Genomic DNA, 24819 nt, shown 5'->3' on the forward strand with positions numbered 1-24819 from the left:
GCGGGGAGGGGGTAGAGCAGAGGGAGGGAGTGGGGGCGATGGGGAGAGGGGAAGGAGCAGAGGAAAAGGGGGGCTCAGTCTGGGAAGGCCTTCTGGAGGAGGTGAGCTCTGGGAATCTTTGCGCTCGGGGAGCGCACTCTCACTCTAGCCAACGGTTTGCTCCTCTCGTCAGGGTCCAGGAATCCTCTGCGACCCTCGTTTTCCTCTCCGGATCTTAAACTGCGTCCACCCCGACACACATTCATTCATTCAATCGTATTTATTGAGGGCTAACTGTGTGCAGAACACTGAACTAAGCGCTTGGGAAGTACAATTCGGCAACAGATAGAGACGATCCCTACCCAACAACGGGCTCGCACAGCGCAACACCCAAGCACTCACACCCACTGAAACATGATTTCCAAATTCAATCATTCATTCAATCGGATTTATTGAGCGTTTACTGAGTGCGGGGCACTGTACTAAGCGCTTGGGAAGTACAATTCGGCAACAGATAGAGACAATCCCTACCCAACAACGGGCTCACACGGCGCAACACACAAGCACTCACACCCACTGAAACATGATTTCCGAATTCAATCATTCATTCAATCGGATTTATTGAGCGTTTACTGAGTGCGGGGCACTGTACTAAGCGCTTGGGAAGTACAATTCGACAACAGATAGAGACAACCCCTACCCATCAACGGGCTCACACAGCGCAACACACACCCACTGAAACATGATTTCCAAATTCAATCATTCATTTAATCTGAATTATTGAGCGTTTACTGGGTGCCGACCACTGTACTAAGCGCTTGGAAAGTGCAGTACAGCCAGGAAGAGAGACGATCTCTGCCCACAACGGGCAAATCTGCCTCCGGACATCCAGATGTCCAAATCCAAAGTGCTGTCGGGGAAACGTCTTTCCTTCCACTTCGGTTTTGCAGAGGAGCCGGGAGCAAAGGGCAAATTCTGCCCTGGGTCGCTTTAGGATTTCCCCCACCTCACCTTTCCCTCCTCTCGCCCCCTCCTCACCCACTTCAACCCAGCATCATTTGTTGCATTCGCACCGAAATAAAATGCTACGGGTAATCGGTTTTCATAGCACATTCATTATATTAAACGGGGCTGCTTAAGACGCTAATTGCCCAATATTGTTATCTAGCGCCAGTTCCCTACTGAGCTCCACATTTCCAATAAAAAAAGCACACCAAACCCCTCCCCTCCAAAAAAAGAAAAAAAGAAACACAAAAACTGTCGGACTGAAACCAATTCTAAGAAAACTACCGACTCTGGCTCTCTCTCACTCCACACTTCACGAATTTTCTACCTCGCGGTTCAGGGATTTGAGAGAATGGGGAGGGGGGGAGAGATTTGAAGGGGATATCTGCTGGGAGAGAAAAGACGCGGGGGGCGGGGGGTGAGAAGGACGAGGCGTTGTTGGGTAGAGATTGTCTCTATTTATTGCCGAATGGTACTTTCCAAGCGCTTAGTACAATGCTCTGCACACAGTAAGCTCTCAGTAAATACGATTGAATGAATGAATGAAGGCAGAGATTAAAAAGGGGGCGGGGGGGTAGGGAGACAGAGGGAAGAGGAGGAGAAAAAAGAAATAAACCGAGGGGCAGATAGGGAGAGGAGAGAGAATCGTAGGCAGTAAGAGACAGAGACTTAAGGCGAGAGAGCGCAGAGGGAAGAGAGAGATTAAGCGGAGAGAGAGACCAAGAGACCGTAAAACTCCGCAGCGTTTAGGTACCTAAAGAGAAGGGCGCAGGCCAGCCGCTATCCGTGCTCGGAAAGGAAAGGACAACAAGTGATCCTAGGATAGAGAGATTCCCGGAGCGAATGTTATGTGCTTGGAAATCTGGGGAGGGAAGAGGAGACCGTTCAAAGACACAGAATCCCCCAATCCCGTTGGCCGGCCAAGGCGCTTGCCAAAATCAGAATTTACAATCAAGCCGGTCTCGACGATGCCAGGATGAGAACACCACCAAGTATGAGAAAAATGTAAACAGCGAGGTTCATTACGGAGAAATAAATAAGGTTTAATCATCTCATGCTGTCACCACCACCCCCCCGAAGCCCTCCTTGCTCCTCCGCGGGACCGGGACTGGCTCCCCGTAGGTGATAGAAACTCATCTCACTGAAACCCCGTCAACATCCCCAAAAGATTATTTTTCTCTGTCTAGCGCACATCGCTCCGCCGTTCCGTCAGGCAGAGTGCTATCGAAAGCCTAAGGGGCTGTTGCAATCAGCGATTCAAACAAACACATTTGTCCGGAGCTCCTTTTTGTCTTTTCTTGGGGGCCGCGTTGTGGGGGGCTTGACATTTGGAGGAGGTATCGCAGCCGATCAATTTGGGGAGAAGGGGGAGGAAGTCTATTAGGGTATCGATTCCATATAAATACTTCTATGTCTATAATTCTATTTATTTACATTGATGCTATTGTTGCCTCTTTACTAATTTTGTTTTATTTTGTTGTCCGTTTCCCCCCTCCTTGTCTGTGTGCCCGTTGTTGGGTAGGGATTGTCTCTCTCTGTTGCCGAATTGCACTTTCCAAGCGCTTAGTACAGTGCTTTGCACACAGTGAGCGCTCAATAAATACGATTGAATGAATGAATGTCTCCCCCTTTCCAGACTGCAAGCCCTTTGCGGGCAGGGATTGTCTCTTTTATTGCTGTACTGCACTTTCCAAGCGCTTAGTACACTGTTCTGCACCCAGTAAGCGCTCAGTAAATACGATCGAATGATTGAATACTTGATCTGTTCCTGTAGGGATATAACATACAATCAGCGATTCAAACAAACACATTTCTCCCGACCTCCTTTTTTTCTTTCTTTTCGCAGGGGTTGCGGCTGGAGGGGCTTCGCATTTGGAGGAGGTATAGCAGTGGCTCAAAGGGGGGGGGGGGATCGAATAGAATATCGATTCCGTACTTGATCTGTTCCTGTCTCGAGATAATAATAATAATAATAATGGCATTTGTGAAAGATTTACTCTGTGCCAGGCACTGTACTAAGCGCTGGAGATCCCTTAAGTAGAGGAAACCAACTCTCCCACTCCGGCCTCCCCTTAAAAAAGGAAGGGAGGGGGGAAAGAAGGGTGGAAGGGGGTTGGGAAAATACCCTGTGAGCTGGACAGAGCAAACTCGTGGTGTCAGGCTGAATGGGTCGGGGTCTCGAGGGCTAACTCGGTCTGCTCCCTCGAGGCGGGTTAACGTCTTCAATAGCCCCTCTCCAGTTGAAGCCTTTGATCAGGCCGCTGCTGGCGCCTAAAAACATCACTCGTCTGCCTATTAGAGGCACTGACTAATCGTGACAGATTGTTTATCCTCGCAATTAGCAATGCGGCCTCTTCTCCGGGACGACGCTCAGCTCCTCCGACCGGCCCAGCCCCGGAGCCGAGGCCGATAGGGACCGGCCGCCAAGAGGAGAACGCGGGGTCGGCCCTGGGTGGCTTCCGAATTCTTTTCACCATTCAGTCCAGTGTAAAGAAGCAGGAAAACGCTCTCTCTTGGGCATGTGTTTGTGTGTGTGTGAGATTGTGTGTGTGAGAGAGGAGGGAGAGAGTTTTGGGGTGGGGAGCGTGGTAAAGCTCCCCCCAGACACCCGCAAAACGATCATTTTATTCCCTTTTCATCGATCTGTTTCGGATTTGCCTGCCCGTGAAAGTCCTGCTGGAGGATATACTACGTTTCTGACCCACAGTCGCGCCAAGGACTTTTAATAAACGACGCCCTTCGATCCAAAGAGGCGCTTAAGACAGTGCTTCTGCGGGCAATAAGCGCTCAAGGACTACGACTGATTGATTGATTGATTGATTGACTGATAGGAGCCTATTTGTACAAGGGACGGGTATATACTCCCACGGGCACTGTGAACCAGGTATTGTGCTTCTAGAGCAGACCCCGTCGCTTTTCCGCTAATAGAGTTTCTACTATTATCTCTATCTCTAATTCTATTTATTTGTATTGATGCTGTTGATGCCCGTTTCCTCGTTTTGATGTCTGCCTCCCCCCCTTCTAGATTTTAAGCCCGTTGTGGGCAGGGATTGTCTCTCTTGATTGCAGAATTGTACCTTCCGAGCGCTTAGTCCAGTGTTCTGCTCACACTAAGCGCTCAATAAATACGATTGAATGAATGAATGAATGCTATTCCAATTCATTGTCTTAATCTATATGCGCATAATCTACAGGCTTTATTAGGTCCAGTTAAAAGGAGAGGGTATTCTCTGCCCCTCCCCGGTTAGATAATTACCCTTAAATGACTGCAAGAACCTCTTGTGTTTCTAGGAGATTAGAGCCCTGCAGCTATCAATAAACTTTTCTCAGCGAGTGGCCAATCACATTATTTTAGAGAGCCGCTCCGTTTTAATGCATATCCGCCCTGACCGTCAGGATAAGAGATCATAAAAATGGACAGAATAAACAGCAAACATCCAGTCTTTCTTCGCCCTCAATATTGCAGAGGTTTTGATTTTTTTTTACCATGAATGAAAATGTCCTAAATTAACAAAATTAAAAAGAATTACCAAGTGCCTATCGCGACAAATTCCGTCATGAAATATTTATTTCCTTCTTCTTCTTCGCACCCCCACACCCACTGCCCAAGGTGAACCCTTTGAATGCAAGCAGTCTACGATAGGGCCCGCGCTATTGTTTCGGATTCGCAATTTGAGGTCACTTTAAGGACAGTTCCGTGAGTTTGGCTTTTTTTAGTTGTTGTTGTTGTTCAATGTTAGTTATATCAATGGACCTAAAAGTCAAAAATGAGGATCGCCTCCGAGAACCGCCCCCCACCCCAAACTTTGTATTCGCTGCCATCCCAACTCCCGAGAATAAAGCTGCACGTGAAAAACAATGACATTGAAACAAAACAAACAACAGCACGGTGTTCCTTTTAGGGTGGTGTTTAGCTGCAAACATTGGAAAAATCTATTTTTAAAGCATCCATACACATTTCTATCCCGAAATCATTCCAAGTTAAAAGGCAGAATGAAAAAGAATAAAACGACGCGTGAGTGAAGAAACGACTTTCTATCCGAATTTTTTAAAAAAAATAAACAAACGACAACAAAACCTCAAAGGGACATAAGTGACCTGAATAGAAGTCATTGAGGGAAGGGGGAGAGATAGAGAAAGAGAGAAGGGGGAGAGGGGGAGAGAGCGAGGGAGAGAAAGAGGAGAAAGAGGGAGAGAGGGGTAGGGAGGGAAGAGAGGGAGGAAAAGGAGAGGGAGAGAGAAGGGAGGGGGAGAAAGAGGGAGAGAAAGGAAAGAGAGAGGGAGAAAAAGGGAGAAAGAGGGAAATAGAGGGAGAAAAAGAGGGAGAGAGGAAGAGAAAGGAGAAGGAGGGAAACAGAAGAGGGGGAGAAAAGAGAGGGGGGAGAGAGGAGGGAGAGAAAGAAGAGGGAAGGAAATAGAGATTAGGGAGAGAAAAGAGAGAAAAAGAGGGAGAGAGAGGAGGGAGGGAGAGAGAAAGAGAGGGAGAGAAAGGAAAAGGAGAGAGGGAGAGAGGAGAGGACAAGAGAGAGAAAGAGAGAAGAGGGAGAGAAAAGAGAGAGAGAAAGAGGGACAGAGAGGGAGAGAAAGAGGGAAAGAGAGGGAGAGAAAGGAGAGGACTAGAGATAGAGAGAAGAGGGAGAGAAGAGAGAGAGAGAGGGAAAGAGAGAGGGAGAGAAAGGAGAGGACTAGAGAGAAAGGGAGAAGAGGGAGAGAAGAGAGAGAAAGAGGGAAAGAGAGAGGGAGAGAAAGGAGAGGACTAGAGAGAGAAAGAGAGAAGAGGGAGAAGAAAAGAGGGAGAAAGAGGGAGAGAAAGGAGAGGACTAGAGAGAGAAAGCGAGAAGAGGGAGAGAGAGCGAGAAAGAGGGGGAGAGAGAGAATGAAATGAGTCCCGAGGAAAGTTTCCCACTGACCGCGGCCGCCCCCGCTCCTCTCCGCTCCCCTCCCCCGCGGCCGGCCGCGCCCCGGTCCAGCCGGCAAGAGGAGAAGTCTGCCGGGAGGGGAGTTTCCCGAGCGGTGGGCCCAATGGGACGCTCCCGTCCCTCCCCTCCCTCCCCTCATTGGCGGAGCCCGAGCTCGCCCTCCCCTTCTTAAGCTCGCCCTCCCCTTCTTAACAAGTCCTCCGGGCAGCCGGGACTGGACTGCGCCCAAACGGCCCAGTGCGACAGAGCGGCCGGGAGGGACGGACGGAGACCCAAGAGGGACACCGCCCCCAGCCCCCCAGACCCGGCCGGCCCGACCGGGGACGAGGGACGAGAGAGACGCCCTCCCGAGTGCCCCATCTGGACGCCCGGAGGCCCCTCCCTCGCCTCCAAGAGCCCCATGAGAGGGGCCGGGCCGGTCCTGCGGCTGGAGGCGGGCCCCGGCCCTGCATGGCCCCGGCTGTTGCTATGACTTCTTTGCAGATCGGGGTGAAGCTCGAAGAGTCGCCCGTGTCCGCCTTCAGCAAGCCCGGAGCCGTCCAGGCGGCGGTGGCCATGGGGGGCGAGGAGGAGGGCGACAAGCCCAAGGTGTCCCCTTCCCTGCTCCCTTTCAGCGTGGAGGCCCTGATGGCCGCTGACCCCAGGAAGCCCGGCGGAGTCCGGGAGGGCCCGTCCGGCCTCGACGGACCCCCGCTGGCCACCGGGCCGTCGGGGCAGACCCTCAGCCCCAGGGTCGGATCGTTAACGGGGCCGGGGGCTTCGGACGGTCCGGCCGCCCCGCTGCCTCTCAACACCCATTTTTCCGTGGGAGGACTCATAAAACTGCCGGACGATGCGCTGGTCAAACCCGAGAGCCCCGAAAAGTCGGAGTGCGGCCCGTGGATGCAAACCTCCAGATTCTCGCCGCCCCCCACCAGTGAGTAGGAAACTTTTCCCTCCGGGGCGAGGGAGAGGGTCGGGGGTGGGCTGTCCTCTACCCTGTGAAATCGTTGTGGGCAGGGTCGGTCTCTCCTTATCACTCTACTGTAAAAATCACAATAATAATCGTGGCTGTTTCTTAAGCGCCTACTACGTGCCAAGCACTAGTCTAAGCGCACGGCGTAGTGACTAGAGCCCGAGCCGGGGAGTCAGAAGGCCATGGGTTCTAACACTGACTCCACCGCTTGTCCGCTGTTGGGCTTTGGGCAAATCCCCTCACTTCTCTGGGCCTCGGTGACTTCAGGTGTGGAATGGGGATGGAGACGCTGAGCCCCACGTGGGACAGGGACTGTGTCCAGTCCGATTTGTTTGTATCCACCCCGGCGCTTAGTCCGGTGGTTGGTACATAGCGCTTAACAAATACCACAATCGTTATTATTATTAATACCACCGTCAGGTTGTCCCACATGGGGCTCACAGTCTGAATCCCCATTTTCCAGATGAGGGGACGGAGAAGTAAAGTGGCTTGCCCGAGGTCACCCAGCAGGCGAGTGGAAGAGCCGAGATTAGAGCCCACGTCCTCTGACTCCCAAGCCCGTCCTCTTGCCACTAAGCCACGCTACTTCCACAGTACTTTCCCCGCGCTTAGTACAGTGCTCTGCACACAGTAAGTGTTCAGTAAAAACGATTGAATGAATCAGTAGTGAGGCCGGGGGCGTGCATCGGACAGACAGGCAGACGGACAAGGCAGGCATGTTCGGGAAGGCCCTTAAGGGCTACGGGAAAGGCGCCGCGAAGACCCAGGTGCCCGGGCCTCCCAGGGAAGGAAGGGCGTTTCCCATTTTAATCGTTCCTGTGACACTCGTTTCCGACCCATCACCATTTCCCCTTCCCCATACCAACTCCGCCTCGGCCTCTACGGCCCCGTCCTTGCGAGGGTCGTCGGCCCCACCCCGCGGGAGGAATAACAACAACAATCGTAATAATAAATAATAATTAGGGTACTTGTTCGGGGCTTACTACGTGTCAGGCACTGTTCTAAACGCTGGGATAGGTACAAACAAATCGGGTGGGACACAGTCCCTGTCCCAGCATGGGGCTCACGGTCTTAATCCCCCATTTTCCAGATGTGGTCGTTGAGGCCAAGAGACGTGAAGTGACTTGTCCAAGGTCACACGGCAGATCCAGGGCGATTCGGTTCTCCCGCAGGGTCGGTCGGAGTTGCACTTTTTCTGAGGTCCTGCGGGTCCGGCCGCCGGGGATTTCGTCTTCCCCCTTCACCGACTTCTACTGCCGTTTAAGGGATTTCGTTCAAGTTGCCCCGCAGGTCCTCAATAAGGTCTCCAGACCTTCAGGACTCCGGCTACTAAGTAGATAGGAGGTGATGTTTTGGGCGGCCGATCTAACGCCAGCTTTCAGTCTACTGGAGGGATTCACTCCATGAAGACGCTGAGGATCCGAACGAATCGCGATTCGAGGGGGTCCTGCAAAAATTCCCCGACTCTGGTTTTAATTAGGGGTAGGGGGTTGGGGGTTACCACTTCGGAGACTTTTTGAATAGTGCGTGTATTTTCCCCGAATTTCTCACCTGGAAAAAAAAAAGTGTGGAGAGGTTTCCAAGCCCGGTAGATTCCCAGGTTTTTCTCTCCGTTTTTTTTTCCTTGAACCGGATAATACAAGTCTGAATTAAATGGCATGAACTTGAGAAATGACTTTATTGGGGGACTCGATTATTTGAAATTAAAGGACCTCCGCACCTCCCTCTGTTTAATGACTAAGGGAGACGAACCAAAGTGCGGCGCTTTCATCGAAAACAATTACAATCTGTCGAGGTGCTCGTGTTGGCGTTTCGAATTAGAGTTTCGGAAAACTTTTTATCAAAGGCTTGAAGCGAGAGGGCTTCTCCTAGTCCTCCGTCCCCTCCCCCCCATATTTTTTGGCGAGGGGAGAGTGTCAGTAAACGGGACGACAAACAATTAGACAGCTACTCAAGATAGACTAGCCGAAAACCAGATGAAAAATATTTCCTTTTTGGAGAGTCGGGTCACAGAATTCAAATGGGATGCCTGATTCTGGGATACCTTTGCGAGACCCGCCCCACTGACCAAGGAAGCCGGTCAAGGTATGACCAGCCACAAACCAGACTGTCCGGTTGTTAATTCAGACCTCTTAATTAATTACATGTTGAATCTGTTTCCCAGGGGTCTGATGAACGGCTCGGCTAGTGTGTCTGGAGAGCTTTGCCCGTTTTATGTTTTGAGTTAAGCTCCCTTTTATTAGACTATCACTTACAACGGGTTTTTTTTTATGATTTCCCCCGCCCTCTCCTTAAACTAACATCATCTCCTCTCCTCTGTCGTGTGTTGATGATCCAGGCTCGTAGAAAAAGCAAACAAACCAACCCACCCAGCTCGGGATCAGGGGAGTAAGACCACCCCCCCCCCCCCTCCGTCTGCCAAGTTGCTAGGCCGAGGATGGGGCGGTGTGGGGGCGGTTTATGGGAGTCCCCTCCCCGGGGGGTGGGTGGGGAGGGAGATGAAGATGCAGAGGAAAGCCAAGATGCCTTGGTCCCCCGGGTGGAGAAGGTGGCCCAGGAGATGGATGCCAAGGAGAGGAGAGAGGGATGCGGCCAAGTGGAGATTTGGGGCAGTGGTTTCCAGTGCCCTGCGTTGCGGCTGACAGGACCGGCCTTTTTTCCTCTGTCCCTCCCCTTCCTCCCCTTCCCAACCGGCTGTCCCCAGGGCGTCTGAGCCCCCCGGCCTGCACCCTGCGCAAACACAAGACCAACAGGAAGCCCCGGACGCCCTTCACCACGGCCCAGCTGCTGGCCCTGGAGCGCAAATTCCGGCAGAAGCAGTACCTGTCCATCGCCGAGCGCGCAGAGTTCTCCAGCTCGCTCAGCCTCACCGAGACCCAGGTGAAGATCTGGTTCCAGAACCGGCGCGCCAAGGCCAAGAGACTGCAGGAGGCCGAGCTGGAGAAGCTGAAGATGGCAGCCAAGCCCATGCTGCCCCCGGCCGCTTTCGGCATCTCCTTCCCCCTGGGGGCACCGGCCGCGGTGGCGGCGGCGGCGGCCGCGGGAGCCTCCCTCTACGGGGCCTCCGGGCCTTTCCAGCGCGCCGCCTTGCCCGTGGCTCCCGTGGGACTGTACACGGCGCACGTGGGATACAGCATGTACCATCTGACATAAGGCGGAGGGCCCGGAGGAAGGCCCGGTCCGGTCCGGTCCGGTCCCCCTTAACCTAGGACGCATCGCGTGGCGCAAAAGCCGGAGCCTTCGAGCCTGCTCAGGCTGGCCACCTCGGCTCCCTTCCTTTTCTTTCCCTTCCTTGAACTTTCCTTTTCCTTTTCCTTTCCTTCCCTTCCTTTTTTCCTTTCATTCCCTTCTTTCCCTTCCCTTCCTTTCCAGATGTGGTCGTTGAGGCCAAGAGACGTGAAGTGACTTGTTCCTTTCCCTTTTCTCCCCTTCCCTTCCTTTTCCTTCTCTTCCTTTCTTTCCCTTCTCTTCCTTTCCCTTTCCTCTCCTTCCCTTCCTTTTCCTTCCCTTCCCCTCCCTCCCTTTCCCTCCCTTTCCCTTCCCTCCCACTCCTTTCCTCCCTCTCCCTCCCCCTCCCCCCTCGTCCTAACAAGTGGCAGGAAACATCCACGCGAACTTCTTTTGATCCCTTTGAACGCCCATGGCTTTCCCTCTTCCTCCTCCTCTCCTTCCTTCCGTCCTATTCTCCTGTCCTCCTAATCCACAGACGTATCCCTTTTCAATCCGGTTGGGTTTCGGCTGGGCGATGGGCCTCGAGCTCCCCCACCCCCACCCCCTCTTTAAGCCCCTCCTAGCCTGACCTAGATCCCCCCTCGCAACAAAAACAGCCCTTCAGCGTCCCACCAAGACCACTCTTGGGTTGCCGTTCTTTTAACAGCCTCTTCAATAGAGAAAGAAAATTAGAACTATTGCCCCAACCCTTTTTGGGAGTGGAGGGAGAAAAGGGTGTGTGATTGTGTGAGTGTGTGAGTGTATGTGTGTAGACGTGTTGTCTCCCAGATTAAAGGAAGAGACGCTTCGGTGCGTGGGCGAAGAAGAGGGCCTGACTTTATAGGGAAGATTTTTTTTACGTGGGAGGGTGGGGGAATGTTTAAAATACACAGATAATCTCGGCAAGGTCAAGGCTGGGTGAAAAAGGACATATACCAACTGAGAGAAAAATGTAAACTAAACGTCCTGTTCCTATTGAACAGCACCACCGATCTTTTGGGTTTCATGAAAAGTCCCTTTGGAAGGGACTCTGTGTACTATGTAATATACTGTATATTTGAAATTTTATTATCATTTATATTATAGCTATATTTGTTAAATAAATTAATTTTAAGCTACATTGGTTTTGATCTATTGTCATCGGTTTCCCCCGATTCAGTACAACATTTTATTTTCCACCACTTCCAGGCAAACGGCTTAGAGAGATCATCTGGGGGATGCTCCGGTGTTACTTTGGGGGTCCCCGTAAGCGATATCCAAAATACCCACGAGAGGGAAAAATAAAAAGTGAAATACTGAACTCGGAGGGCAAGGCTAGATGACCTAAGTAGAAGAGAACTCTATAATGATGGTACCAACCGTCTACTCCGAGGTTCTTATAAAATAAACAGATTGGACACTGTCTCGAGTTGTTTTGGAAAAGCCCAGGGCTTTAGGAGACTTTTAAAAAACTCTGAATTTTTTAGAGGTGTCGGTCGAAACGGGTCAAGAATGAGAACGGCCTGGATTTTGCTGTGGCCAGGTTTAGGCTCTGGACGGTTTTAATTCAGTTCAGACTGGAAGCCCAAGTGGAGCAATAATTCGAATATATCAAGGCCCCAGATCTCTCTCCTCCACAGCGCGTTTTGAGGCCCCAGATCTCTCCCTTCCACAGAGCGTTTTGGGGGAGGCTGGAAGTGGCGGCCCCTCTTCTCCGCCCATCGCCCCCCATCCCTCTCCTGGGTTTGCTTGTAGGGACCCGATCGCCAGGCAAAGAACTTGCCCTCGGCCCAAGACCGTCCCGCCTCGCCTTGGCTAGCAGGATGTGCTCTTCTCCCTTAAGGTAGGTTGCGAGCTAACGAGAGCGGTCGTCTCCTGGGTTTAACGCTTCTTGCAGAAGTGCGGGAGGCAGGTTGGAGAGAGGTGGTCTCCTGGGTTTAACGCTTTTTGCAGGAGTGCGGGAGGCAGGTCGGAGAGGGGAGATCTCCTGGGTTTAAGGCTTCTGCAAGGGGTGCGGGAGGCCGGTCGGAGAGGGGAAATCTCCTCGGTTTAACGCTACTTGCAGGAGTGCGGGAGGTCGGTCGGAGAGAAGTGGTTTCCTGGGTTTAATGCTTCTTGCAGGAGTGCGGGAGGCCGGTGGGAGAGCGCTGATTTCCTGGGTTTAACCCTTCTTGGAGAGGTGCGGGAGGTCGGTCGGAAAGTGGTGGTCTCCTGGGTTTAACGCTTCCCGCAGGGGAGGCCGGTCGGAGAGGGGAGATCTCCTGGGTTTAACGCTTCTTGAAGAGGTGCGGGAGGCAGGTCGGAGAGGGGAGATCTCCTGGGTTTAACGCTTCTTGCAGGAGTGCGGGAAGCCGGTCGGAGAGCGGTGGTCTCCTGGGTTTAATGCTTCCCGCAGAGGTGCGGGAAGCCGGTGGGGGAGAGGCTGGCCGGGATGCCAGTTGATAGATAATACACAGGGTGCCCATCCTGCCCCATTCAGGTGCCCCGGGGCTTGGGAATGGGGAGGGGGCGGTGGTTGCCACCGAAGACTAGCAGTCCAGCTAGTTCCAGAAGCAACCTTAACCTCCCCCTCCCCAACGTTTAGGTATAAATCTGACATTTCAAATATTTATATTAGTAGTAGTATTAATAATAATAATGTTGGTTTTGCGCTTAGTCTGTGCCAAGCATTTTTCTAACCGTTGGGGTAGATACAAGGTAATTAGGTTGTCCCATTTGGGGCTCACGGTCCAGCGCTTAGAACAGTGCTTGGCACATAGTAAGCGCTTAACAAATTCCATTATTACAATTATTATTATTAACCCCCATTTTACAGATAACAAGTAACGGAGGCCCTGAGAAGTTAAGTGACTTGCCCAAAGTCACACAGCTGATAAGTGGAGGAGCAGGGATTAGAACCCACAACCTCTGACTCCCAAACTCGCTCCCTTTCCACTAAACCGTGCCCGTTTACTTGTACTGATGTCTGTCTTCTCCGCTCTTGACTGTGAGCACGCTGTGGGCAGGGTTTATTTATTGCTCCTTATTGCTGCATTGTCCTCTCCAAAGCGCCTAGTCCAGTGCTCTGCACACAGTAAACGCTCAATAAATACGACTGAATGAATGAGCCCTTCTCCCCCAACCCCCAAGCCCGTTGTGAGCAGGGATTGTCTCTCTTTGTGCCTGAATTGTGATTTCCAAGTGCTTAGTCCAGTGCTCTGCGCTGGACCAAGCGCTTAAATGGGGATTAATAATAATGAAAACGATGGTGATGGTATCTGTTAAGCGCTTGCTATGTGCCCAGCACTGTTCTAAGCGCTGGACTGTGAGTCCCACATGGTACAACCTGATTACCTTGTATCTACCCCAACGTTTAGAACAATAAAATAAATACGATATTGAATGAATGAATCGGTGGGTCCTCCCGGGACTTCTTGGGGAGGGGAGTCATTTTCAGGAGGGGGGACCCCTCCCCACGGCCTTCTCCTGATCTCTCCCGGGGGGAAGGAGGGGGGCAGAAGAAATCCTAGCGCTGCCTGGAGGAGACGTCGCTGCTGCTGCTGCTGCTGCTGCTGCTGCCCCGCAGAGCTCTTCGGAGGGAGTAAAAAAAGGAGGGTCGGAGGGAGTAAAAAAAGGAGGGGATTCAAGTCCGAGGGCCCGGTGGGGAGGGGTCGGTGAGGGTCCTGGAGGGGAGGGGGAGGGGTTGGGGGTCCATTGGGGGAGGGGAGGTTGGGATGGAGTTGCTAGTCCCGAGGAATGAGGGGCGGCTCAGCCTGAGTTTTCTGCTGGCGCCGGGACAGCTCCGAGGGAGTCCGAGTTCCCAGATTCCCGGGATTCTGCAACTCGGAGGAAGGAGGGAGAGGGGGAGCCAATCTCCAATAGGCTCCGACTTTTGTCTGAACTTGTCCAAATTACCCGCCTGGAAATATCAGAGGCATTAGAGGGTGTTCTGTTACACCGAGGGAGAGAGGCAGGAGACGTCGACGGGAAACCACAGCGACTGTCCCTGTCTATTCCTCTTCATTCAGTCGTATTTATTGAGCGCTTACCGTGTGCACGGCACTCTACTAAGCGCCCGGGAGCTAATAATAATAATGATGGTATTTGTTGACCCTGTCTACTCCTCTTCATTCAGTCGTGTTTATTGAGCGCTTAAGGTGTGCACGGCACTCTACTAAGCGCTTGGGAACTATTAATAAAAATGACGGTATTTGTTAAGCGCTTACTATGTGCCTTAGAACAGTGCTGGTGGAGATACAAGGGAATGAGGTCGCCCCACGTAGGGCTCACAGTCTTCATCCTCATTTTACAGATGAGGGAACTCATTTTACAGATGAGGCCCAGAGAAGTGAAGTAACTGGCCCAAAGTCACCCAGCTGACAAGTGGTGGAACCGGGATTAGAACCCGTGACCTTCTGACTCCCAGGCCCGTGCCCTTTCCACTAAGTCACACTGCTTCTCTTCCTACAACACACACACACACACATACACACACACATACACACACCATGGTTGTGTGGGTCTATTCACATATATGATTTTACACATATACACCCCCCACAGCACTTATATATACATCTGTAATTTTATTTCTTTATTTTGACGTCTGTTTATTTGTACTGATGTCTGCCTCTCCCCCCTGCACTGTGAACTAGCTGTGGGCCGGGATGGTCTCTCTTTATTGCTGTATTGCACTTTCCTTAGCGCTTAGCCCAGTGGTCTGCACACTATAAGCGCTCAATAAATACAAATGAATGAATGAATCCGAGAGAATGGGGGAAGGAGAGGTAGAAAGTAAGCTCGATATGTATGGACAGGGAACAGGTCTGTTAATTCTGTCGCCTTTGTGTATTGTACATTCCCAAGCGTTTAGTACAGTGCTCACTCGTAGCACTCAATAAATGCCACTGGCTGATTGATTGAGGGGCTCCTCAGGACTGCCGCTGCCACAAAGGTATTCTTCTTCTTCTTATTATTAATAATCGTATTTATTGAGCACTTAGTGTGTGCAGAGCATTGTACTAAGCGCTTGGGAGAGTACGTTATAACATCAGACATATTCCCTGCCCGCGATGAGCTCACAGTCCAGAAGGGAGGAGAGACATTAACATACATAAATAGATTAATTAATACATTTAAGCAAATAAATTAAAAATATGAGAAATCAGTATCTGTTAGGGAGTTTTTTCTGGTCTTGGGAGGCTGTAGTTCTCCACCGCCAACTCCCATCCCACTGTCCACGGGAAGCAGCATGGCCTGCTGGATACAGCCCTGGGCCTGGAAGTCAGAAGGTCGTGGGTTCTAATCCTGACTCTGCCACTTATCCGCTGGGTGGCCTTGGGCAAAACACTTCACTTCTCTGGGCCTCTGTCTGTAAAATCTGAAGACTGTGAGCCTTATGTGGGACAAGGACTGTGTCCAACCCGATTACCTTGTAACCAACCCAGCCTTCAAGGCAGTGCCTGGCATTCATTCATTCATTCATTCAGTAGTATTTATTCACCGCTTACTCTGCAGATCACTGTTCTGCACACAGTTCTAAGCACTGTTCTAAGCGCTTGGGAGAGTACAGTATAACAATAAATAGACACATTTCCTGTCCACTAAGAGCTTACAGTCTGGAGTGACTAGTCTGACACACAGTAAGCGCTTAACTAACACTATGATGATGAAGATGATTATCCGCGCTGTGCCCGGGAAAGGCGGGTGGGCGAATGCCATGCATTCTTCTTCTTCTTTTGCCTGTGGCACGGGAGAGGGGTGGCCTCCTCCGGGGCCCACTGAGCTCTTGGCTGGACTTCGGCAATTTGAAGGTCGCGGCAAAGTTGGAGGAAAATAATTCCGCAGACGCACGGAGGCTCCAGAGAGGCCGTAACTGGGGGCCAAGCGGAATGCCTATCATCCCCCAAATATCACCGATACCTTCGATAAATCAGCCCAGCCTACCTGCAGAAGACCACTCGCCCCCCTTTTTCTCCCCTCTCACCCCTCCACTTTCCCCTTTCCCCCTCTTAATCGTATCTCTTGAGCGCTTATTGGGTGCAGAGCACTGTACTAAGAGAAGCAGCGTGGCTTAGTGGAAAGAGCCCGGGCTTGGGAGTCAGAGGTCATGGGTTCTAATGCCGACTCCGCCGCTTGACAGCTGTGTGACCTTGGGCAAGTTACTTCACTTCTCTGGGTGTCAGTTACCTCAGCTGTAAAAAGGGGATGAAGACTGGGAGCCCTAAGTGGGACAGCCTGATTACCCTGTATCTACCTCAGCGCTTAGAACAGAGCTTGGTACATAGTAAGCGCTTAGCAAATACCAACATTATTATTATTATTATTATTATTATTACTAAGCGCTCGGGAAAGTACAATACAGCTAGAGAGACAATCCCTGCTCCCCAAAGAGTCTAGAGTCTTCATTCATTCATTCAATCGTATTTATTGAGTGCTTACTGTGTGCAGACCACTGTTCTAGCGCTTGGAAAGTACAATTCTGCAACAGATAGAGACCATCCCTACCCAACAACGGGCTCACAGTCTAGAAGGGGGAGACAGACAACAAAACAAAACAAGTAGACAGGAGTCTTCTTTCCTTCCCCTTCCATTCCACTTCCCTTTTTCCCCCCTCTCTTTTTTCGGCTTTCACTTTCTTTCACCTTTCCCCCTCCTCATTTTTCTCCCCCGAGTTTCTGTCTCAGCTTCCCCCCTCCTTCCCTTTTTCTTTTTCTCTCCCCGAAGATTCGGTCGCGTTAATGTCCACAACAACAAAACGCCCCGCTTGGAGCGAGGAAACTTTTCTTCTTCTTCTTCTTCTTTTTTTTTTTTTTTCCCACGTCTTTTCTCTGGGAGAGGCTGGGATGGGCGATAAAACTATTTCGGGGGAAGATTAGATCTCGGCCCAAATTTACCTTGGAGGAGCTTTAGAAAAGATCAAACGCGGGGAGTCAATCAGGGGTCTTCGGGCAGCCATCTATTTACTGTTTGGGCTCGGTTTTCAGGGTTGTTACTGCTGGGGACGGCTATTAAATGCACACAATGATAATGCTGGAGTTGCAAATCAAGCCGATGGCTCCTTCGCCTTTCCCAGCTGGACGGTCTGGACTTTTTACATTATGTCAACCGAGATGGAGATCTGGAAGAACCGATCCCGACTAAATGCTTCTTTGTTTTAAGTTTCTTTTTTTTTTCCTTTTTTTTTTTCCTCCCTCGCTGACCCCTTGGGCTAAAGTCCCTCGTTGCTCAATTAAACCCAGATGAGAACAATTAATAACTAAGTAATGACAATAAGTTGAGAATCACACGGGTGAGCGGTCCATGTGAATAAGAAAAGCTCACACAAAAGAGCAAAAAGGATTTGGCGGCTCTTTTTAAGGGAGGGTGGGGGGGGGATTGGCTTTTCTTTTTCTTGCCTCGGGCTTACCAGCAAATAAAACTCACTTTTGTGTCTTTGTCGCCTTAAGGATCTCAATGGGTAGCTGGAAGTGAGAATCGGTGTTTTCCTTTCAACTCGGGGGCGCTGGCGCCAGGGCTGCTCCAGTATTGAGGGTAGCCAAAGCAGTTTCCTAATCAACTCCTCTCCCTCTCCAGCCCCTCCCAATGCACACACACAAAACACACATTCCCCCTCCCTCCGCCCAACACGTAGAACATAAATACACACATCCAACCCAGGCACACACAAAACCCTGACACACCTACCAAACGCACTGGCCCTCAATACATTATTATTGTACGTAGTATTATTATTACGGAATTTGTTAAGCGCTTACTATGTGCAGGGCACTGTTTGGCCTAGTGGATAGAACACGGGTCTGGGAGTCAGAAGGTCATGGATTCTAATTGCGGCTCTGCCACGTGTCTGCTGTGGGACCTGGGGCAAGTCGCTTCACTTCTCTGGACCTCGGTTCCTCCATCTGGAAGATGGGGATTAAGACTGGGAGCGCTATGTGGGACAGGGACTGGATCCAACCCGATTATCTGGCATCTACCCCAGCGGTTAGAACAGTGCCTGGCACACAGTAAGCGTTTAACGAATACCATCATCTTCATCATCATCTTTACTAAGGGCTGGGGTGGATACAAGCAAATCAGGTTGGACGGTCTCTGTCCCACATGGGGCTCCCAGTCTCCATCTCCATTTTCCAGGTGAGGGAACTGAGGCCCAGGGAGGTGAAGTGACTTGCTCAAGGTCACATAGCAGACAAGTGGCAGAACAAGGATTAGAACCCATGACCCTCTGACTCCCAGGCCCATGCTCTATCCACTACGCCTTACTATGTGCCAGGCACTGTACTAAGCATGGGGGTGGATACAAGCAAATCGGGTTGGACGGTCTCTGTCCCATGTGAGGTTCACAGTCTCCATCCCCATTTTGCAGATGAGGTAACTGAGGCACAGAGAAGTAAAGTGACTTGCCCAAGGTCACACAGCAGACAAGAGGTGGAGCCAGGATTACTCTTCACATAGGCAACTTTGGTTGGTAAGCGAAACTGATGTCTGTCTCCCCTCTCTAGACTGTGACCTCGTTGTGGGCTGGGGTTGTCAGTATTGCTGTACTATACTTTCCCAAACATTTAGTACAGTGTTCTGCACACAGTAAGCACTTATTAAATATGATTGAATGAATGAATGAATGAATGAGACAGAGACAAAGGGAGCATGATGTATGGAAAGACTGTGTACATCTACTCGTGAAAAATGCATTTAGAGCTGACAAAGAGCAAACTCCCTCTCCTCCCTTTTCTCTCTGTGTCTCCATCTTTCTCTCTGGCTTTGGTCACATTTTCAGTGTGTTTCTTTCCTGTTTGTCCCTCTTTGACTTTCTATCAATCTCTGTCTTACCTCCCTCCTTCCTCTTTCCCCTTTTCTCTTTTCCCTCTGTATTTCTTCCTTCCTGTCTTCCCTCTTTGTTCACGCACTGCTTCTCCCTCTCTTGGCTTCCTTCTCTCTTTTTATTCCATGCAACTTTCCAAAGTACATAACGATGGCCTATACAAGAATAAAGGCTTTGAGAGATGCCCAATCACAGAGAATGCAACTATTGTATTGCTATAGTGCACTCTCCCAAGAGTTTAGTACAGTGCTCTGCACTTAGTACACGCTGAATAAATGATTGATTGATTGGATAACAGGTGCCCGAGAAACTAATGTAAGGGGTCAGGGAACCCTTCAAATTTTTGGGAAACAGCATGGCCTAGTGGAGAGAATATGGGCCTGGGAGTCAGAAGGACCTGGGTTCTAATCCTGACCCTGCCACTCATCTGCTTTGATGCTTACTACCCACATCTTTCTCCGGGAAAGAAGTTTCCCTGAAAAGCGCGATACTAGGGTGTCCAGGTGGGTCCTGTCAATTTCACACCTGGGGAGCAAGCCCCCTCCTTTCTGTACCCCCTCACCTCCCCACTTCTCAACCAGCTCCTACAGGGAGGATCAGCGGGGCGAGGTTATAGAGGGAAGGAGCTGGAGCCTAGGAGGATCAGGACCCAGGGTGACCCTGGAGAAAGGTGACCCTCCAGACCGGAATTCGCTCTCTGGTCTTGAAGCAGGTTTCTCGTTGATTCCAGGGTCAAAAGATGGGTTTCAAAGCCACAGAAGGAGAACCAAAATATAAAGGGGGGAAGGGAGAGATAGATTGAGTATTGAGTCCTGAGAGTGTAGACTGCCAGCTTCTCTAGACTGTAAACTCATTGTGGTCAGGGAATGTGTCTCCTGTATTGCTATCTTGTAATAATAATAATAATGATGGTATTTGTTAAGCGCTTATTCTGTGCAGAGCACTGTTCTAAGCACTGGGGGGATACAAGGTGATCAGGTTGTCCCTATGAGGGGCTCACAGTTTTAATCCCCATTTTACAGATGAGGTAACTGAAGCACAAAGAAGTGAAGTGACTTGCCCAAAGTCACACAGCTGAAAAGCGCCAGAGCGGGAATTAGAACCCATGACCTCTGACTCCCAAGCTCGGGCTCTTTCCACTGAGCCACACACTAGTACTCTCCCGAGAGCTTAGTATAGTGGTCTGCACACGGTATGCACTGAATAAATATGATCGATTGGAAATGGGTGCCCGAGAAATTAATCTAAGGGGCAGAGGTGTGGGAGCCCTTCAAATTCTGGGGAAGCAGAGTGGGCTAGTGGATAAAGCAAGGTCCTGGGAGTCAAAAGGACTTGGGTTCCAATCCTGGCTCTGCCATTTGTCTGCTGTATGACTTTGGGCAAGTCACTTAACTTCTCTGGGCTTCAATTCCCTCATCTATAAAAATGGGAATTAAGACTATGAGTCCCATGGAAGACAATGACTGTGTCCAACATGATGATGATCTTGCTTTCTTTTGTTAAAAAACTTTGAAGGTGTTAGGACCATCAGAAGTAAGGACGGAGGGGCCATGCAGGAAAGGCCAGAACAAAGGATAACAAGGGCTACTTAGAAGGTGTGTGTGTGTGTGTGTGTGTGTGTATGTGATGGTAGAATAGGAAGGGTGAGAGAGTGATTTACTGAAATGGGAGGGTTGAGTGCGTATGTGTGTGTGCGCATTGGAATAGGTAGGGAGTAGGGAGCGGTGAGGGTGTGTTGTGGTGGAATGGGAGGGTTGTGTGTGTTTGTATGTTGGAATGGGTAAGGAGGGGTGAGGGTGTGTGTTGTGGTGGAATGGGAGGGTTGTGGGTGTGTGTATGTTGGAATGGGTAGGGAGGGGTGAGAGTGTGTGTTGTGGTGGAATGGGAGAGTTGTGTATGTGTATGTTGGAATGGGTAGGGAGGGATGAGGGTGTGTTGTAGTGGAATGGGAGGGTTGTGTGTATGTGTGTGTGTGTGTGTGTGCGTGTGTGTACTGGAATGGGAAGGGTGAGGGTGTGTGACATGCAGGGATTTGTGGGGTGGCGGGGGGTGGGGCGGTGGGCGTGCGGCTCTATCCGGCTGCCGCCTGAAGCGAGGGAAAAAGACAGCTGCGAAAGTCAGACAAAAACAAATAGGCTTTAATGAGGAAACCCATGCTCACGTTTCTTGGGTTTCCATCATCCCCCCCATCACCTTCCCCCCACCCCCTGTCCCATTGCCCTCTCCTGGTCCGATGCCTTTTCGGCAGGACCTCAGTAGCGCACTGTCAGCTCGGCCTCTGCTCCCCTGCTTCCACGGATCGCCCCACTGAATAGAGATTCCCACAAGCAGAGCCCTTAGAACAGCCAGGAAATAAGTTACTCCTCCCGACGGTTTCCAAAATCTGCCGGCATCCTTTTCTCATAGATGCGAGGCAAGATAATGATAATAATAATTCTGGTATTTGTGAAGCACTTCTATGTGCCAGGCACTCTACTAAGCTCTGGGGTAATAATAATAATGATAATAATAATTATGGTATTTGTTAAGCACTATGTGCCAAACTCTGTTTTAAGCGCTGGGGTAATAATGTTGGTATTTGTTAAACGCTAACTATGTGCAGAGCACTGTTCTGAGCGCTGGGGTAGATACAGGGTCATCAAGTTGTCCCACGTGGGGCTCACAGTCTTCATCCCCATTTTACAGATGAGGAAACTGAGGCCCAGAGAAGCTGAAGTGACTTACCCACCGTCACCCAGCTGACAAGTGGCAGATTCAGGATTCGAACCCATGACCTCTGACTCTCAAGCCCGGGCTCTTTCCACTGAACCACTCTGCTTCTCATACAAACAAGTCAGATTGGACACAATCCCTGTCCCACATGGGGCTCACGGTCTCAATCCCCATTTTACAGATGAGGGAACTGAGGCCCAGAGAAGTGATGTGACTTGCTCAAGGTCACACAGAAGACAAGTGTCAAAACCGGAATTAGAACCCACAACCTTCTGACTCCCAGGCCTGTGCTCATTCATTCATTCATTCAGTCATATTTATTGAGCGCTTACTACGTGCAGAGCACTGTACTAAGAGCTTGGAAAGTATAATTCGGCAACAGAGACAATCCCTTCCCAACGTTAGGCCACACTGCTTCTCCAGTACACACACACACAAACACACTCACACTGACATACACACACACAATCTGCACTCACACCTGCTCAGGCACCTACTCTTACGCATGCTCATATGCACATCCAAACACTAACACACACCAGCACAAACACACACACACATACACACACACACACTTATTTGCCTAATTCTATATTATAACAATGATGCTGAAGGTATTTGTTAAGCCCTTACTTTGCTCCAGGCACTGTACTAAGCAGTGGGGTGGAAACAAACAAATAAAGATGGACGCAGTCCCTGGTCCATACAGGTCTCACAGGTCTCATTCCCCATTTTACAGATGAGGGAAATGAGGCACAGAGAAGTAAAGTGGTTTGCCTAAGGTCACACAGCAGACATGTGGTGGATTAGAACCCATGACTTTAAGGTGCCACCCCTTAGTTGCATAGTTTTAAAAGCTTCCCTTAGACTGTGAGCTTGTTGTGGGCAGGGAATGTCACTTTTTATTGCTGTACTGTACTTTCCCAAGCGCTCAGTAGAGTGGTCTACATACAGTAAACGCTTAATAAATGCGATTTAATGAATGAGTGAGTGCGTGAAGAAGCTCCAAGACCCACCGAGTACACTTGAGTCTCCAGGTCCTTCAGTAGCCCCTAATAAAAACCGAGGGAACCAGTAGAATTTACTCTTTGGAAGCTTCGAAAACGCCTCCTTGCCTTTGATCTTCTCTGTCCGGCGCTACCAGAAAATGACCCCTGGGCCACTACCGCCTTTAACGTGGCGGTGAGTAGCACGTGTGGCCCAGAGCGTCCGTCCGTCCGCCGGGGTAGACCCGCCGTAAACACGATTAATGGGCGTTGAAAAGTCAAGGGAGATCGGATTGCGAGGCTGAGGCCGCCGGACCCAGGGAGCGATTGTTTATCTCTGTGCGGATCCCGCTTTATCCATTTTAAAGCCTTACATTCTGGATTGGGGTGACCTCCCTTCACCTACTGGAAGAGGGTGTGCATGTTGGCACAGCTATCCGGACCCGTTCCATCCCCTGAATCCACAGCATTGTGGCTTAGTGGCAACAGAATGGGCTTGGGAGTCAGAGGTCGTGGGTTTTAATGCCGGCTCTGCCACTTATCAGCTCTAAGACTTTGGGCAAGTCACTTAACTTCTCTGTGCCTCAGTTCCCTCATCTGTAAAATGGGGATTAAAACTGTGAGCCCCACATGGGACAACCTGATTATCCTGAATCTACTCTAGCACTTGGCACCTACCCTACCCTAGTCTAATCAACCCTAGAATAATAATGTTGATAATAATGTTGGTATTTGTTAAGTGCTTACTATGTGCCGAGCACTGTTCTAAGCACTGGGATAGACACAGGGGAATCAGATTGTCCCACGTGGGGCTCACAGTCTTAATCCCCATTTTACTAGAACAGTAAACAGTACTAGAACAGTGCTTGGCACATAGTAAGCGCTTAACAAATACCATCATTATTATTCATTCATTCAATCATATTTATTGAGCGCTGACTGTGTGCGAAGCACCACACTAAGCGCTGGAGAGAGTACAATAGAACTATAAACAGCCACATTCCCTATCCACAACGAGCATCGATGTACACTCCCTTCTACTGGACTACTTGCCCTATTTGCAATTTATTTTAATGTCTGACTCGTCTCGTAAGCTCCTTGTGGACAGGGATGGTTTCTACTAACTCCATTGTACTGTCCTTTCCCAAGCACTTAGTACACTGATCTGCAAGCAGTAAGTGCTCAATAAATTCCATTGACTGATGGTTTAAATTCAATATCCTAACTTTCAAATCAGAACTTCCTAATAGAAGCCTATTTGAGAAGCAGCATGGTTTAGTGGAAAGAACCTGGGCCTGGGAGTCAGAGGTCATGGGTTCTAATCCCAGCTCCACCACTTATCAGTTGGGTGACTTTAGGTAAATTACTTCACTTCTCTGTGCCTCATTACCTCGTCTGTAAAATGATGATTAGGACTGGGAGCCCCAAGTGGGACAACCTGATTACCAGTGCTTGGCATGTAGTAATTAGACTGCAATCCCGTCAAACGGTAGGGACTGTCTCTATCTGTTGCCGACTTGTTCTTTCCAAGCGCTTACTACAGTGCTCTGCACATAGTAAGCACTCAATAAATACTATTGAATGAATGAATGAATAAATGCTTAACAAATACCATCATTATTATATTTTCAGAAGCTCAAGCGAGAGTTAAGCACTTTCCTGGCTTTGAGCTGTCATTTTTAAAAAAATGGTATTTAAGTGCTCACTATGTGCCAGGCATTATACTAAGCACTGGGGTGGATACAAGCAAATCAGGTTGGACACAGTCCCTGACCCATGTGGGGCTCCCACTCTCCATCCCCATTTTACAGATGAGGGAACTGAGGCCCAGAGAAGGAAAGTTGCTTGCCCAAGCTCATACAACAGATAATGGGCAGAGCCAGGATTAGAAGCCAGGCCCTCTGACTCCTACGCCCGTGCTCTTTCCAGTAGGCCACACTGCTTACCAAAGATGGGGGAGTGGTGTTCTGGAGTGTTTAGAGGGGGAGGGAGTTCTAGGCAAGAGGGTGGAAGTGCTTATTGTTGTAGTATACTTTCCCAAGCACACAAACTTTAATAAATATGACTGACTGAATGAATGGAAGTGGGAAAGGGATCAGTGGTGGGATAGCCAGTCAATCAATCATATTTACTGAGTCCTCACTGTATGCAGAGCACTGTAGTAACCACCTGGGAGAGTACAATACAAGAATATAATAGACACATTCCCTGCCCAAGGCCAGTTCACAGTCTAAAGATAGAAAAATCTGGGACACAGTAACTAAACTGGTGTAA

The 24819-nt window shown here is 50.1% G+C and overlaps 1 protein-coding gene across 1 annotated transcript; it reads left to right on the top strand.

The window, feature by feature from the left end:
• The first annotated feature begins 6281 nt into the window (after window positions 1-6281).
• On the top strand, window positions 6282-10176 carry MSX1 (msh homeobox 1). The gene is made up of 2 exons (XM_001507546.4): window positions 6282-6819; window positions 9563-10176. The coding sequence occupies exons 1-2, from the start codon at window positions 6354-6356 to the stop codon at window positions 10009-10011; spliced, it is 915 nt and encodes a 304-aa protein (XP_001507596.1). The 5' UTR covers window positions 6282-6353; the 3' UTR covers window positions 10012-10176.
• The last annotated feature ends 14643 nt before the right edge of the window (window positions 10177-24819 follow it).

The sequence above is a fragment of the Ornithorhynchus anatinus genome, chromosome 4 (assembly GCF_004115215.2).
Source record: "Ornithorhynchus anatinus isolate Pmale09 chromosome 4, mOrnAna1.pri.v4, whole genome shotgun sequence".
Classification (NCBI taxonomy): Eukaryota; Metazoa; Chordata; class Mammalia; order Monotremata; family Ornithorhynchidae; genus Ornithorhynchus; species Ornithorhynchus anatinus.

Coding starts and splice junctions, on each gene's coding strand:
- MSX1 (XM_001507546.4), top strand. CDS start 6,354: ATGGCCCCGGCTGTTGCTATGACTTCTTTGCAGATCGGGGTGAAGCTC. Junction 6,820..9,562: donor ATTCTCGCCGCCCCCCACCA/GTGAGTAGGAAA, acceptor GGCTGTCCCCAG/GGCGTCTGAGCCCCCCGGCC.